The sequence below is a fragment of the Phlebotomus papatasi genome, chromosome 1, assembly GCF_024763615.1.
Source record: "Phlebotomus papatasi isolate M1 chromosome 1, Ppap_2.1, whole genome shotgun sequence".
In the NCBI taxonomy this organism is placed as follows: Eukaryota; Metazoa; Arthropoda; class Insecta; order Diptera; family Psychodidae; genus Phlebotomus; species Phlebotomus papatasi.
In genome coordinates this window covers 98,728,973-98,746,663 of record NC_077222.1, presented here as the reverse complement: position 1 = coordinate 98,746,663, position 17,691 = coordinate 98,728,973, and the positions used below count along the sequence as shown (strand labels likewise).

Genomic DNA, 17,691 nt, shown 5'->3' with positions numbered 1-17,691 from the left:
TGAAAACATTTTGCTACTTTTTCAGAACAAAATTTTAATTTTTTTTTAGGGTATTTTTTTTATTATTCTAACCATTTATTGAAGAACTCTGGCCATGTACTGTTTGTTAATGCATTTATATTGTTGAATTAGTTGAAACATTTGAATCTTTTTGTTTGAACTACTTTTACTCTGCGCGAAATTCGTTCAACGGTCAATTTATTCAAAAGAAAGCCCCTGTAGGTATGCAAATTTTCTCGATGCATAATGCCATTTCGCGCGTTTTTTTCGGTCCCGAAAATGTGCATAATGCCGGGATCTAGTGTATTTCGGAAGACTCCCGAAAATGCTACTGCTACAATACTTCCAGCACTTCTTGCACCTTATGTACTTTTCATATTTAGGAATCAATAATTTATTTAATCTAAACGTAAAATGTAAATGGTGGAACAGAGAATATTGGGAAAGAAAAAACAGGCTATACCGATGTGGAGCAAACAGAAAAAAACGCAGGTTCGACCGATGAAAACCTTAAAATTATAACGATTAGAACATACCTAATACAAGGATTTTGTAAAAGAAATAAAAGGGTAGTATAGAAGAAACTAAATAAAGAATATTTGTGAAGTTTGGAGTCAAACAAAAATACCGATGTTGTCAATGTAAGAATAAGAACTAATGTATTTTCTAAAAGGTCCATAATGGACGCTAATAAAGAATTATATATTATTTATTAAATCTGATGATAAATCTATTTGAAAAATTCTTAAGAAATTTATTTTTAGGAATATTTTTTTTTAATATTTCGCTTATATTTTGAATTTCTAACGGCAGATATTCTTACATACTAATGATATATTAACTATTTTAATATTATTTGTGTTTTACGACCAACAGAATTTCTTTCATGGATTTTCTAGGAGACCAGAGAAGGTACTTTTGGAAAAGAAAGTCTCTAGACTAGAAAAATATATTGTCGTTTCTAATTTATTGAAACTGTGTTGGAAATTCTGAAATAGACCACAAGTACGAGTGTAACAAATAATTTAGCATTTTAGAAGTACAGTATAGGCCAAAACTTCTTGACAAAGTTATATTCGAGCAATCAATGATAAATAATAAAAAAAATAATTTTTATTTATTTTTTTTGAGTTGCAAGCATTCCATAAATATTATTTACGCATTAAAAAAATAAATATATTTTATTTAATATCGTATCAAAAATAATTGTTTTCCCAAATATTAATACTTTTTTATCGGCTAAAACTATTTTCAATCAGAACAAATGACACTCAAATCATCCAGTTTTTTCTCAGTGGAGATAGGAAAAATTCCTGCCTCCACTTAGAATCGAACTGGAGGCCTGTCGCTAACTAGACGAGTGCTCTACCAACTGAGCTATTAGAGGTCACATGCTCTGCTTGACTTGCTACACGACCTTAACCAATTGCATTGTGCACTGCAATCGCTTACTCTCGGAGTTGCGAGATTTGGAAACGGTATGGTACGTACAATTGAGCCGGCAACTCAGAGAAGTCCCCAGTTCAATTCTGGGTGGAAGGAGGAATTTTCCCTATCTCCACTGAGAAAAAACTGGATGATTCTTCGTACATAAATACAATTAACCTTTAACAAAAAGTTCGCAAAATTCTCACAGTTTATTTTCTCATTTGAAAAAGTTACCCATACTCATACCCGTTCAACCACAGCACAGCATCCATCAAATCTTATACTCCGGAATTGAATAAAGCGATCTTTGGTTAAAATGTTACCACTAGAAAGTACCATAATAACCCATTATACAGTACATACAATTTCTTCCTGTGTAAGTTCCCCTTATTCCTTTCAGTGAAACGATGTGACATCCATTTATCGAGTTTTTAAAAATATCAAAGCTTTATAAACAGCGAAATACGATCGAATTATTGTTTACCAAAATTTTAATAATCTCTTCAATTGTTATCCATAAATTTTTTTCCACTCGAATACTCATAATATTGCAATCAATGTTAGGTACCATTTAAAATAAAGTTGATCTTTTCACGAATAAATTCCTATACATCGAAATTATCCAAGCCACTTTTCAATCATTTAAACATGAATAAATCACCAAAATATTTCTTTTTTGTGAAAGTTCATCATTTAGGCATTTTCAAAATTTGTCTAACGTTAAATACTACAAAGGCACCTTTACGTCCCTTACGATCCTTAGCTAAAAGTAGCGTATAGTCTGCAAAATTCGTAATTAGACAGAGAAGACTTTATTTTCGGGCACTCCCACTTCCAAAGACTTCCAAGCACTTTATTTTCATCTGTACACCACTTCTGACCCTAATATCTCCCCCTTGGATCATCCTAATGATCCTAATAATTATCCAATTCCAATTAATTGAACAATGTCAGAATATAGAACCCTGAGTCAAATTAAATACATTTAACTTTTGAAAAATAGGGGAAAGGAGTAACATTTCACATAAGGTTACATATTAACACCGTAAACACCAATATCCTTAATAATTTTAATATCAATAGATTTTTTATATCCTTACACTTGAATGAAACCCTTATAAAATAGTTTATCATCTTTTATGTTTTTTTCTAAATTTATTTCTAATCCATATATTAAAAAAATATAATAAAAAAGGGACAGATAATCCTAACCGGCTTATGTAGGTGAGATTCTTAACGTGAGCTAACTCGGAGTGCATGCAAATTCGATTTGGAGCTGAAGTTGGGAGACGCCATTCAGTTATCTTGAATCAAATTCGTGAAATTATACAAATTTTGTATTTAAACCAAAATATCAAGGATTGGGATGAACTGACAGAAAAGTGTTATATGGGTGAAATGTAGACCAGAATGTTCTCTATAATTTTTCCATAGAACATGATCTCATCGATTACTCAGAAGCCAAGATAATCGAGGTTTTTTGTTTCTTAACTCGTTTTTTCATCCATCAGAGTGCCCCAAGTAGTCATTTGTTGAACTTCAACTATATCAAAGAATTGTTGTATTCTGTGGGACTTTCCATTTAAAACCCTATTTTAAGTGTCTTGGTGGAGTAGAGGCAGTCAAATTGGCATCTGAGTGATTTCAAAGCGTTATTATGGGAAAAATCAATTTTTTTCACACTTAAACGGCAAAATCGGAGTGATAGCGTAGTCTGACCGGAAAATGATGTATGGACGAAATGTAGAGACAAATGTCCTCTACAATTATGTCGAAGTAATCATCAAAATCGGTTCAGCGACAGTCGAGATAATTGAGGTTATGTGATATTGAAATTCGTTTTTTGACTGTGGCGCCCCTGGTGTTGGTCCCACGAAGTTCAAATGTTCTAGAAAGTTGTAGTATTTGGTGAGATCTTTCGTTTAAGCCCTCATTCATCAAAATCGGTCATATAGAACCGGAGATATGATTTTTTAAATTTTGTGAACTTTGACCCCTCATATCTCCGGTTCTATTGAAACCACAGCGCACATACGCACCATTTTGGAAACGTCCTAGACTGGACTACAACATACTAAAATTTCATGAACTTGCACAATGCCGTTTTTGAGAAAAGTGACTTTGAATTTCGATGAATTTTGACGCTATCACAGCGCCACCTGTAGTGACTTTTTGAACTTCCATCTGAAAGTGCTCATCGAGACGAAACCAAAAAGGTAAAATTTATGTCGCTATGTTAATTAGAACCGGAGATAGAGGCCGGTCAATGTTCGAACTTTGACCCCTTATAGCTCGGGTCAGGGGTTATGGATCGACTTAAGGTTTTTTTTGTTTGATAGGTATAATCAACGGCTACAACATACTAAAATTTCAGCCCGATTGCATAAGGAATTTTTGAGTTATTTAACTTTTAAGATTTAAAAATTTTCTTTTTAATAATAGCGCCCCTAGCGGTGGTTTTATGAACTTGCGATGTTAGAAGAGGAAGTGGCATTTCACGAGAGCTTTCCAAAAAGCCCTCACTTTTTAAATTCTGACAATTAGAACCGGAGTTATGGCCATTTTAAGAAAATTTTTTTGGACCCTTATAGCTCGGGTCAGGGGGGTTGGGGGACCTTAAGTTTGGTATTGATGGAAAGCTCTAAGGCCCAGCTATGACATACTAAAATTTGAGCCCGCTCGATGCCATAGGGGCGGAGCTATTGAGAAAACAAAAAAAGGGGGGTCTTCAAAATGGCGGAAGGAGGGGTGGGGGGTGGGGGGTCTATGCACCAAGTTGCAATTTTCATACGATATTTAACCTTTGCCGAAAACCGCAAGTCGATATCTTTTTTAATTTAGGAGCTATTAAGCTCCAAAGAGCGGCCGGACGGCCGGCCGGCCGGCCGGGAACGTAACTTAGCCCCCCATATATTCGTGATCAGGAAGTGGCGAAACACATTTTGGCCAAGTTTGAGCGCGATCGGAGGACATGAAATTTTGTTAGGATTGTACTATTGTACTATTGTACTATTGCCCCACTATTGTACTAATATTTGTACAGGGACATGAATCAGAAATATATTATTATTATTATTATTATAGTAGGTGAGATTGTTAAGAATCTCACCTAATATAAAAGACATTGCTTCTGGTGGACAAGAAATAAATGAGCAGTAAATAAATTAAAAATTTTGGTCGTAATATTGTAGGGTAAAGTGTATAATTTGGAATTAGTTTTATAAGTTGGACAATTCGCCCGTACAAGTTGGACATGGCTTTTTTCTTGATAAATACAGTACAAAATTTGTTTTAAAACACAAGGAACCAAATTATAAAATTAAAGCATTAAAAATATACAAATAAAAATGAAGTAATAAATTTATCAAGACAAAAAGCCCTGTCCAAATTGTACCATTGTCCAACTTGTACCACTGTCCAACTTATCCCACTTTACCCTAATTTCACCAAAATTAATCACACCAAAATTTTTCGCATTCCGATAATTTGAAAATTGAATTTTTGATCCATTCTAGCCTGGGTCAGGGAGGTCGGAGGGGGTTAAATTTGATATCGATCGAGAGGTCTTAGGCCCATTTATAACATACTAAAATTTGAAATCGATCTATGCCATAGGGGCGGAGTTATTAAAAAAAAACAAAATTTGGGGGTATTCCAAAATGGCGGAAGGGTGTGGGGGGTGGATCTGACATCACCTACTGCTAGCCGCCCATCGACATTTAATCTTTGCCGAAAACCGCTTGTCGATATCTCTTTCCGTTCTCTCTCCCAGATTTCAAGTTTCTCTCTCCAAGATTTTGGTGTACGAAATTTTGAGGTTCGGAATTTTGAGTTTTTCGGGATTTCGGCGTTTGGAATTTTGGCCTTTTCGGTATTTTGTATTTTTTTGGATTTTGACTCATTTGGAATTTTGTCTTATGAGATTTTGACGTTCGGAACCTTGGCCCTTTTGGTATTTTGGTGTTTCTGGATTTTTGGCCCATTTATTACTTTGGTTTTCTAGATTGGTGTTCTGAATTTTGGTTTCCGAGATTTTTACCTATTCAGAATTATGAATTTTTGGGATTTTGACCCATTGGGGATTTTAGCTACTCAAGATTTCGACCCATTCGGAATTTAGGCGTTCAGAATTTTGGCTTTTGGGATTTGACCGGGACACAATGACAATTATTCGTGCTTTATCTTAAACAAACAAGATTGCCAAATATTCTTCCAGATTTTTCAAAAAAAAAAAAACCCTTTACACACTGATCATCTAATTAAACTTTTTTTTGAGGGTTTTTGTGAGGAAGATGGGGGAGAAAGAAAACGAGTACTATCTTAAAAAACTAGAAAATAGAAACAAATTATTAGAGTAATTAATATATCAATTACACGGGTACTTAGGGGAATTTTTGTACGAAATTTCGGCCAGCTTGCAATTTCGACCTTTCCTTTGTTTCCTAAAATTTCATATTTTTCTAGTTTTTGCATATTCTAGAGATTATACAATGCAAAAAAAAAACAAAAAAATGTCGCATCGACAATATGATCATCATTAATTTATGTTACTAATAGGTCAAATACGTTAAAGAAATATGGGAAAAATATGAAGTGTTCGAAGCCAGAGTGTGTGTGAAACCTGAAAATCTTTCCCTATTATCTACTCTAATCCCATAACATTTCAAATACCATCCTGGTCTTTGATTGGCTATTGCCTGAAAACATTTAAAACAATAAAAAAAATTGCAGCGAAAATGCGTGTTACTTATAATTTTAGATAAAAAAACAAATTGTTCCGTTTTAATTATTATTTTTTTAAATATATTTTTCATTTCTTTTAATCGGCTTTTCGGATATTGTGTTACTGAAATTTATTCGTTTTCAAACTTTTAAGCGATTTTTATTTATACGTGAGTTTGCAATTTCCGGGAAATGTGCAATTTTTGGGAGTTTTTTTTCTATTTCCTCATAACAATGAATACAATAATGACGTTATCACAAACTACCTGTCTATTTCATGGGATTTTTTTTTAAATCATTTGTTCTATATTCGAGTGAAAAAATGTTTTATTGATTTTATTTAAATTTTTTAAGCTTGTGTCTTGTCAATCAATCTAACTCGTAATTTGGGAATTGAAAAGCTTTCGTAAAATCGTTTTATCTCTGATCCGAAATGCAGGAAATTTCCCATCATTTTGTAGTTAATAAGCCCAAAGGCAATGAGTCATTATCAATTTAAGTTAATCATGTATATTTCATGTGCAGTAGATTACATACCTGAAAAGCTTCATCTGAAATGCTTGTGAGCTTGTTGCCTCTCAGATTCAGAACACGAAGCTGATGCAGATTCATAAAAGCACGTCTTTCTATCTTCTCAATTTGATTGTCGGACAGGATGATATTTCTGACATTCTGAAAAGATAGTTTTGTTGATTGTCCTTTGTGTTGGAGGAATTTTAATGAATTGGAATGAGAAGTTTGTCTTACTTCAAGATCAACAAAGGAATGCTGCGGAATGTATTTGATACTATTGTAGCCCATTAGAATTGTTTCCAAGTTTGAATGGATATCTCCCTGAAATGTTCCTTTTACAATTTGCTCTATTTGATTGTCCTGCACATTCAGGTACTGTAAATTGCGCAGGAAATGAAAAGTTGTATCACTGATGGATTTCAATTTGTTATTGCTAATATCCAATTCCCTCAGCGATGTTAAATACTTCAGTACATCCCGGGGCAGAGTTGTGAATGATGATGCAAAAGAATGGGACATTTTGAGGGATTGGAGTGCATGTCCAATCTGAACAAATGATTCCAATTAATATTTTGATCCTTAATTGGTAATTAAAACTTGCAATAATGAACCAATTACCTCGAGAAATGCATCAGTTTCCAGAGTAGAAATTGCATTATCGCTTAGGTCTAATCTTCTAATTCCTCGAATATGACGGAATGTATTCGATTTTACGCTCTTGAGATTCCCTCCGGATATTTTCAAATTTTCCAATTCAACACCAAAATCGAAAAAATCTTCAGGACCCAAATTCGTCTTTGGCAACTTCGATACTGCCAAAGATCGAAGATTTCTCATTCTAAAAAAAAAATCAAAAATAGAGGCATTTCGGATTGGAATTTAACATGATTTTAAAGTTTAAAATCCAACCACTGACCTCTTCAAGTCTTGAAAGCTCGTTATAGCATTCGTGTCGCCACTTAAATCTAATTTGAGAAGGGTGGATTGGAAGCCATTGAACATTTCTATAGGAATTATGCTCTTTATGCGATTCTCTCGTAAACCCAGGGACCTGAAAAAAATCCAAAGTCTTTTGTATTCGCACTCTCCAGAGAAATGTTCCAACGCCGATGAAATAATGTGAAAATTCTCTGTGGAATTTTCAGTTTATAATTGAAAATTGTTCTAGATTCCATCTGAACAATGCACAGTCTAGAGAGTAATTATCCGATATTAAAAGCTTGTTATTTCAGAACGCTTTCCTTTTGTACATAATTCTCCTTTTGTTTCTCACTGTAGTAAGAAAAATCATCTCTATAGTCAATGTGAATGATGGATATATTTTTTGATACAAAAAAAAACTGCATTAATTTCTTAAGAAATAAATGCATTCTACTTGTTCTCTCACACAAAAGCTTTTCGAGAGATAATTAATTGTGGACAAAAGAAAGAACTTTTTGCGATTTTTTATTCAAAAAAATTGTAGGGTAGGTTGGTGGTGACTGTGCACAAGTTTTGACTAGGGGAAGGCTTTTAAGTTTTGTACACATTCTGGCTTCGAACGTTTCGTATGACTTTTGGCAATAATAATTCAGCTGATATTAAGTCATACATTTCCTGAATATGGAGAAAAATATGAAGTGTTCGAAGCTAGAGTTTGTGCGAAACCTGAAAGCCTTCCTCTATTTCTAAATAAAACTATGCGGAATCCTATGAGAGTAAATGTTTGATTAAAAGTTCTTTGCACTAATTGTTTAATCAGTTTTATAAATGTCAAGATTTTTCATTTTCATCAAATAAAATTTTACATAGCTTATTTTGTTACGAAGACTTTTTAGACCACAAACAAAAGTGTTACACAAACAGATGAATAAGATAGAATCTACGTACTAGTCTTACTAAATTCAAATCGCAACAAAATCTTCAAATATTGACCAATTTAATTGAAATGGTTTAAAAAAAGTAACCTAAATTTGAGCTTTATGGCTCTGGCACATCTTTTAAATCAGGAAAATTTTACGAAATCAAAATTCACATCCCTTTCTCACACGTTTTCCATATATCTATCTTACTCCTTCGCACTCCAAATTCGATTGAGCTATAAATTGAATTTGTTTTGATGTTTAAAAGAAAAAGAAGAATTTGAAAGAATGAGATAGACATATGCAAAACATGTGAGAAAGATAGGGATTCGAATTTCGACTTCATGAAATTTTTTTTGATCTAAAAGGTACGGTGGAGCCATTAGAACTAGAATACGTTCAAAAATGTTGTTGATCTTGTTGATACAAGGAGGGAACTGGGTCAGTTTTAGACACAACTTTGACACTGTCCCTGTCCACCAACCAAGACTTTGTTTCTCTTTTTTACAATTGTCTTTGGAATTACGTTAACAAAAAATCATGAATTTAATTGATTTAACGACCAGTAGGGGAATTCTGTAATATTCGTGGCATTGTCACGCGTGAGTTTGAAACCTGACATTGCCAATCGAGCTTTTTTTGTCATATCATATGACTTCGAAAATGCAATTCATTGGTTTTTTAATGAAATCTGTTTACTTGATGATTTCATGAAAATACAGTAGGGGAAAGTACTCTCTCTTCGAACATTCATGCCTTCGAATAATGTGAATTTTCTTTTAGTTTTCCTAAGAGACGTACACATTTCTATCAAATATTAGTTGGCTTATCATCAATTGTTGATAATTCCGTGATAATTTAGTGTAAATCCCTTACGAAAAACAAAAGAAATTTACATTATTTGAAGGAATGAACGTTCGAAGGGAGAGCACTTTCCCCTACGTTTTTGTTGATTTGTTTAACAAAATCCATTGTCATTTGAATTGCCAGAAATCTCAAATATGTGACTTCTGACAATGCCACGTGAGCTGAAATGGCAATGTCACAGCTACAGAATCGCATTTTCGAAAAAGCTTTCCTAAGATTCGTACCCAATTTGTCATATGACATTGCCAGAGCGTTACAGAATTCCCCTCCAGGAAGACGATTCTTGATCGTCTGAACCAAGGACAACTTATGGCAAAAATGGGGCAGTTTCCAACAATAAAAAAATCAACCTTTTTATAAAGTTGACTCTACTACAGGTTTACCCAGTTTCCGAGAATTTGAAAATCCTACAACAAACAATATTAGATTTTTTTTTTAGAATCTAATGGACCATTAATTTTTCCGCAAAAATCTATATTGATAGGAATTTAGAGAAGAGAAGTCATATGGCTAAACTTTAAGTCCGAATTCTTGGAATACCAGAAAATGTTTAAATGACTAGATCTGAAATATTTTTAAGCATTTTAAAGACAAAAGAGGTGAAAAGGTGGCCAAAGCTTTACGAAGTGCTCAAATTCGTGATTTAAATACTATGCCTCACAAGTACTTGTCTGGAAAATTATTCCAAATAGCTCAAAATAATTCCCTGCTCTTCGAGTGGCTCCAGGAGCTTCCTAATCTGCGGATCCTGGTTGAGTTGTCCCCGGTATCTTTCGCCGGGGACAACTCGAATGATTGGCTAAAAAGCTAAAAGGGCAGAAAAATCTGCACGCAACTTGGCTATGGTAAGCCTCAGTTCAGGATCTCAGCAAAAAGTTCACTAGGAATCTCGCTGATAGCCGACTTTGATTGCCGCTGGAGGCAACTGGAGCTAGGCCGTCGTTTGTTTAGGCACGCAAGTGCCGCTGATCAGAAAGGCCTTGGATGGTGATAAAAAAGCCCTGTAAAGGAACTTGCTCTTTCAAAGAGTAGTGCCACTATATTCTGCTGCTGGTAGTTAAACATTTTGTTGATTACTGGCTTTAGTCTGATTTATTTAGAAAAATTTTAAAGATTTTATACAAATTTTGATATCCCACTTCAAGCATTCATATCAAAATATGTCTCAAACCTAAATTTGTAATTCTAGTGACATAATTTTCTTATTTATTTAAATTTTGCTAACTGATTGCATACTTTGTTTTCATTTTCCGGTGTCGCTTTTCACCATTGTCGAGTGACCTAATTATTAATGGGAAATTAAGTTATTTTCTTAATCTTCAATAGTTCTTAAACCATCGATTTTATTTTAATTTGTATTTAGCAAATATATTTTTGAATAGTTCAAAAATAGTTTGCCATAGGTCAAAATTCCAATTTACCTTTGTAAAAGTGTTAAATGAAGCCTTGAAAATATAGATTTTTGCTCTTATTATTTACAAAGTCTTAAAAACATTATAACTTTTATTTTTAATATTAGCTAAATTGTAAAGACCATTAGGATTTTATGAATGAATCCTTGAAATTAAATATCTTGAAAATACTCTAATAGAGGAAAATACTCTCCCTTCGAATGTTCATGCCTTCGAATCATGTAAATTTTCTTTTATTTTTCCTAAGAGACTTACACATTTCTATTAAATATTAGTTAGCTTATCATCAATTATTGACTATTACGTGGATTACGTGATAATTATTTGTAAATCTCTTAGGAAAACTAAAAGAAATTCACATTATTCGAAGGCATGAACGTTCGAAGGGAGAATACTTTCCCCTATATTCCCGTTCCTTTGGTCCTTGTGGTAAGGAGAAATAACATGTCTCATCCTTGGACATTGCAATCACTCAGCAATACTTAATAGTCTATTATTATAACACTTCAGTCTTTAAACGGATTCTATCAACATTCTCAGAAGAAAGATGAAGGTTCTTTTTCTTTTAAGTCTAAAGGACTTGTTTAATGATAGTTCCCTCATAGAATGTATTGAGATTCGCTGTAAATTTTGATAATAAAGTCCCTACACCATTAACATGTGCTTGAAGTGGGCTTTAATAAAATTATTGAATAATTTCTTAAATATATTTGAGTGCTGTGTATTCAATCCATGTTCATCTTTGAATATTACGATCGCATCATTTACCGTTTATTGGTTCTCTACCGATTTAAACTTATTCATATATCACTCAAAAGATCCCCCAAAAGAGTTTAAGATGTAATAAAATTCATGCTCGGACAAAATTACTTATCGGTTTTTTAGCGGTCCACAACCGAATTTGACCGATTTATAAATCACCAAAAAAAAATTGCCCAATAGGGTAAGTGTGCCAAATTTCGGCATAGTTGCATACAAGCGTCAAAGTCTCAAGTTTGAAATGTAATATTTTAAATACAAATTGTTTTTTTTTATTCTTTCTTCTGAAAGAGTGTTGCTTAGAACCTTGTAAAGAGTTTACCGTCTTTATTTACTCTAAAATCATTCTTGATACATTTTAAAATGAATAAAAATATGGACATAGCTTTGGTGCCCTATTTCGGCCACCTTCATTCTCATAGTTCCTTGCCCTCCAGGAATTCTTCCAATGCCTTTTTCACGTCATCTCGTTTGTCGAAACTGCATTTTTTGTTATTCTTTTGCATTGTATAATCTCTAGAGTATGTAAAAACTAAAAATTCATGGAAATTCGAGGAACAAAAAAGGTGGCCGAAATTGCAAGCTGGCCGGAATTTGGCACACTTACCCTATACACCTTAAGAAAAATTATAATTGAATTTAGGATAAAAATCAGTTATTGATTATGAACCAGTTCATTGTTGATTCAGGATCTAATGGAACGGGTGCAGTTTTATCGGAAATTCCAACACCTTTCCAATGGTCCACAAAAAAATGCCATTTGGATGAGAAATATGCTCTCTAGCGCATTTTCAACCTTTGACCTTGAAAAACCGGTGTTAGGAATGATTCAACGGTATTTTCGTATAAGGACGAAATGTCCGCCACAAACATGAAGAAGAGACTAGCCTGAATCCTGTCAGACTATTCCCTTGCTTTGATAAGGATATTCCTAGGAATTCCGGGTAATTCGTTCTGTATTCAGACTGACTCTAGGTCCTCTAGGCTGTTTTCACGGCTCTTTCGAGCCATCGGGCTTGAGGCAGTAATGCCCCCTTGTGTAGTGCTACTCCCGGGGCGCCTCAAGAGTTTTAAATCAAGATCAGAAAATAAAATTCTTTAATCTTTCATATGGTAAGGAATCGACGTAATAATTTTTGACAAAAATCCGGTAATCGTGGGATGGGAAATTTCAGCCCAGAATAAAAAATTCTTCTTCCCAAAGCTTTCGGTGCCCTACGCACCTTCTTTAGTGGTCGAAAATGTCAGGTTTCTGGGCTTTGTCTTTTAATCTTTCATCTCTTTGTGTTTAAAAAAAGTTGCGAATTAATTCCCTACTCTCTCCTATTAAGAAGCTCACAAAATGCAACATAATTATCTTTTATACTTCGCATCGGAAATTAAAGTTTAACAAAACGACCACTTAAAAGTTTCACTTTCAAGAACTGTTTTTATAATCCTTTTTTTTCCTTTCCAATGAAAATTTTGCTTTACAAAAATTAAAAAAAAGGACTCCGCTTAGTGCAAGTGGCCTCAATTAACATTGCCAATTCATAGAAAAACCTCTTAAGGAAATTCTGCAATTAAACTTACTTGAGTGAGAAAAGTTGTTGAAACAGTATTTCCGGGATGGATGTTAAATTATTTCCAGACATGTCCAAGACTTGAAGGGTATTTTCAAGTCCTCCAAATGCACTTGGTGAAATGAAGTCTAAATTGCAATGTCTGAGGTACAATTCTCTGATTTTAGCTTGCCTAAAGGCATCATCCTGAACAAGAAAATATTGCAGTTAAATGGGGAACAACGTATTCGTTAAAGGTAACATTTCCTCCTCACATTGATAAACTTCATGGGATTCCCATCGAGAAATGTCTGATTTACGACATCGAAGAATTGAAAGGAACCCGTTTGAAGGATTTCCAAGTTGTTATATTCCAAATGTAGAACATCTAGAGAGAGTCTTATGCCAGGATTGTACTCATTGTCTGCCAAGTTCATCGTCGGTATTCGATTGTGAGATAAATCCAAGAGCTTCAGGGAACGTAGGGCGGAAACCTGTCCGTAGGGTATTCGGGTGAGGAGGTTGTTGGATAGAATTACTCTCGACAGCTTGTCCATTCCATCGCGAAATACACTACCATCGATGTCTCTCAAATTATTTCCACTGAGATCTAGAGTTTGCAGAAAAGGTAATCCTGAAAAGCTGTCAACTGGGAGGAATGAGAGTGAATTCTCCGAGAGGATTAGCTGCTCGAGTGAATCCTCCAAACCTCTCCATGATTCATGGTCGATATAGGATATTTGATTCAGACTCAAGTCGAGTGTTCTGAGCTTCTGGAGGTGTCGAATGGCCCTTGTTGGCACATCGACCAAATGGTTGTTGGTCAAGTGAAGTTCCCACAGAGACCTCTCCAAGCCCGTAAATGCATCATCAGGGATCTCAGAAATAGGATTCGACGATATAGATAGTCCATAGAGGCCTTTAACACAAATATCCCCATTAAAATCATTTGGCTTGATGTAAGGGAGAGCTGAGATATTTGAGACACACCGATTTTTCCCTCATTTTATCTTTTCACTATAAAAGCAGAGTTCAAATTCACGAGCGTAACCATAGAGGGCAATTCAGGAGCGTAACCAGATAATTTTTGACTGGTTACTTGGTTAATATATTTTATAAAGATAATTTTGCCTCACTGGCTCAAAAGAAGAAGTGTCTCGGATTAATTACATAATGGAGTGTTGTATGAGATAATTGGTTTTAGCTATGGCTAAAATTCCGATTAACCAGGAAATCGACAAACGAAATAAACAGTAAAATTACGTTCGAGAACCTCAGTGACCTCAGGATTCAGGACTAAATAAATTCTTCAAGAAAAATTTTCAGAATTATACAGAAAAAGTCACGATAAATGTACGTAAATTTTCTAAGGAAAAGTTACAAACAATTTACGTTGTAATTACCAATAATTTACTACGTAAGTTTTGAGCACTACAAAGATCCCTTGAAACTTTAGCAAAAAATTTTATTACTACAGTGAAAAATTGTACACGTACAGCTTTCCAAAGCTTTTGGCGTACTGAACAGTTCTTTAATACCTGGAGAAAAGAATATTGAGTGAATATTTTTTTTAGTGAGAATTCATTGATAAATTTATAATTAAAGCAGCTCCGAAGGCTAGGCTTTCTTTTCCTTCACAGATTCCGGGATAAAAGTCTTTAATGTTTTTCAGATAGTTTTGTGTATTTCATATTCATTTTTTTTTTACTTATGATAAAAATTTTACTGTTCTGTTCATAGGAAATTTTATTGTTCTCAATATATTTAACTGTTCACAGGAAATTTTAGTGTTCGCAGCAAATTTTATTGCTCGCAGAAAATTTAATTCTGCGGAAGACATTTCACTGTTCTCAAAAATTTAACTGTTCACAGGAAATTTTACTCTTTTCCTTTCCAAGAAATTTTGGTGTTATCAGAAAATTTAACTGTTTACAGGAGTTTTAACTGTTCACAGAAAATTTTTCTGTTCACAAAAAATTTTGCTATGCCCAGAAATTTTATCTGTTCACAGAAAATTTTGCTACGCCCAGAAATTTTATCTGTTCACAATGTTCACAAGAAGTTTTACTGTTTGCAGGAAATTTTATTGATCAGAGAAAATTTTCCTGCTCATAAGAAATTTTCCTGCTCATAGGAAATTTTACTGTTTGCAGGAAATTTTACTATTCAGAGGAAATTTTACTGTTCGTAGGAAATTTAACTGTTTACAGGATATTTTACTGTTTGCAGGAAATTTTACTATTCACAGGATATTTCACTTTTTGCAGGAAATTTTACTGTTCACAGGATATTTTACTGTTTACACGAAATTTTACTGTTCACAGGAAATTTCACTGTTCACAGGAAATTTTACTGTTCACAAGATATTTTACTATTCACAAGAAATTATACTGCTCACAAGAAATTTTACGGTTCACAGGAATTTTTACTGTTTGTAGGAAATTTTACTGTTCACAGGAAATTTTACTGTCTGCAGGATATTTTACTGCTTACAGGAAATTTTACTGTTTGCAGGAAATTTTACTGTTCATATGAAATTTTACTGTTTGCAGGAAATTTTACTATTCACAGGGAATTTTACTATTCACAGGATATTTTACAGTTCACAGGAAATTTTATTGTTCACAGGAAATTTCACTGTTCACAGGAATTTTTACTGTTCACAGGATATTTTACTATTCACAAGAAATTTTACTTCTCAAAAGAAATTTTACGGTTTACAGGAAATTCTACTATTTGCAGGAAATTTTACTATTCACAGGGAATTTTACTATTCACAGGATATTTTACAGTTCACAGGAAATTTCACTGTTCACAGGACATTTTACTGTTCTCAGAAAATTTGACTTCACAGGGAATTTAACTGTTCATAGGATATTTTACTAGTCACAGAAAATTTTACTGTGTCCAGGAAATTTTGCTTCTAGTTGAAAATTTTACTGGTTGCAGAAAATTTATCGGTTCATACTGTTCACAATAAATTTTACTGTTTGCAGGGGATTTTATTGTTCCCAAGAAATTTTACTGTCTTCAGGAAATTTCAATGATCGTAGTAGTAAATTTTACAGTTCGTAGGAAATTTCACATAGTTCAAGCCTAAACGAGGTTCGTTCTAAAGGAATTATAATGCATGAGAGTCCTATCTCATAGCTTCAAAGCTAATCGGCTTTGAATTTTCTTAGAGTTTAAACATTTTTCCGAAATGTTTTATTTACCAATTCTTTTATCAAAAATTACTATTGAGAACAAAAATGCTCAAAAGAACAAAAAATGCTCGTCAAGTGATTATGTTACGAAGAATATTTGTGAAAAAATACAAACATTTACGTTTTTCTTAGTGGGTTATATGCTTTACGAGCATATCATAACTCCCCAGTAGGAATCCACAAATATTTACAAATCTTTTTTTTAATTTTTTTATGTGAGAAGAGCAATTTCAGTAAGAGATGTTTAAAAGTTGCATTCATAAAACTGTTCAATGTTTGTCTCAATTTGCCCCACATGGTTGTAATTTTACAAATTAGCTGCTCTTTAAAATTTAAAAAATAATAATTTATGCATGGTTTAGCAAATCTCTCTACAAGGTCCCCAGCTAAGAAAATCCTATTGAAAAATCCTGTCTTAGTGAAATTTTAAAAACAAGTGTCTCAAGTCACCCCGCTCTCCCTTATTTATTTCTTGGACTAACCAGTTGCCTGAAAGAAATACGGCTCAAGGCGTTGCAATTCATTATTTTCCATGTGAAGCATAAAGACTTTGGAAGTATTTATCATCCGTGGAATGGCGGGAAAGGCTACATTTTTGCACTGAACAATTCCCAAATCGGGAATTCCTTTTGAACAGGTGCACAGAGGATTGAAAGCACATAGTGGATAGGAGGACAATTCAATGTCCTTCCCGTAAACATAAACACTCCACAGAATCCACAAGAAACTTCTGTATCGAAAGAACATTTTCCTAACTTTTTATTTTTTATTTATTTATTTTTTTTGCTGAAACTGTGTCGTTCTAGAAAACTATCATCTCCAACGTCAATTACATCACTTGTATATTGAATTTATGATAATTAGATGTGAGTAATCATCTGGATGGAGATCTCTAAGAAAAGTTTCCACGAGAAACTCTCTCTCTCTGCAAAAATTCGTAAATTTTCACTTTCACAGAACACTTCTTTTCTTTTTTTGGCTATTAAATGCTAGGAAAATTGCTCTCCTAAAACCTTAATTGCACTAACACTCTCTATCCTCTCACCATAACTTCCACTGAATGGCAAAAAAGGAGGTGGAAAAGCACTTTTTCTGGAACTATCTTCCAAATCGTCCAACGTTCACCAAACTACTAAAGTCAAATTGGTCTGAAAGTAACAATTTAACCGCTTCACCACGTTAATTAAATTACAGATATTGTATTTCAGTATTGAGCAAAAAAAAAGTATACTCCAGTGTTCCCGTTTTTTTCTCACTCGTGTCTTAGAGCATTTCCCATTTTCTATCCGATAGAATTTGTTCACACTTGTATTGACCTCAAACATTTGCCATCACTTCCCCTTTTTTACCATCTGCATTAATTACGTGGGCAGCGGCCAATAATTCCAGCATAATTTACCAT

At 33.7% G+C, this 17,691-nt stretch overlaps 1 protein-coding gene across 1 annotated transcript in view; it reads right to left on the bottom strand.

Moving 5' to 3' along the window:
- LOC129810000 (chaoptin) overlaps positions 1 to 17,649 on the bottom strand; it is a 33,540-nt gene extending 15,891 nt beyond the window's left edge. The window contains exons 1-7 of the mRNA XM_055860181.1: positions 16,772 to 17,649; positions 13,359 to 14,002; positions 13,115 to 13,290; positions 7,580 to 7,714; positions 7,282 to 7,501; positions 6,898 to 7,209; positions 6,688 to 6,822 (exon numbers count right to left, since the gene is read on the bottom strand). Coding sequence (XP_055716156.1) covers positions 6,688 to 6,822; positions 6,898 to 7,209; positions 7,282 to 7,501; positions 7,580 to 7,714; positions 13,115 to 13,290; positions 13,359 to 14,002; positions 16,772 to 17,036 — 1,887 coding nt within the window. The 5' untranslated portion in view covers positions 17,037 to 17,649. The remainder of the gene's footprint in view (positions 1 to 6,687; positions 6,823 to 6,897; positions 7,210 to 7,281; positions 7,502 to 7,579; positions 7,715 to 13,114; positions 13,291 to 13,358; positions 14,003 to 16,771) is intronic.
- Between the last annotated feature and the right edge of the window lie 42 nt (positions 17,650 to 17,691).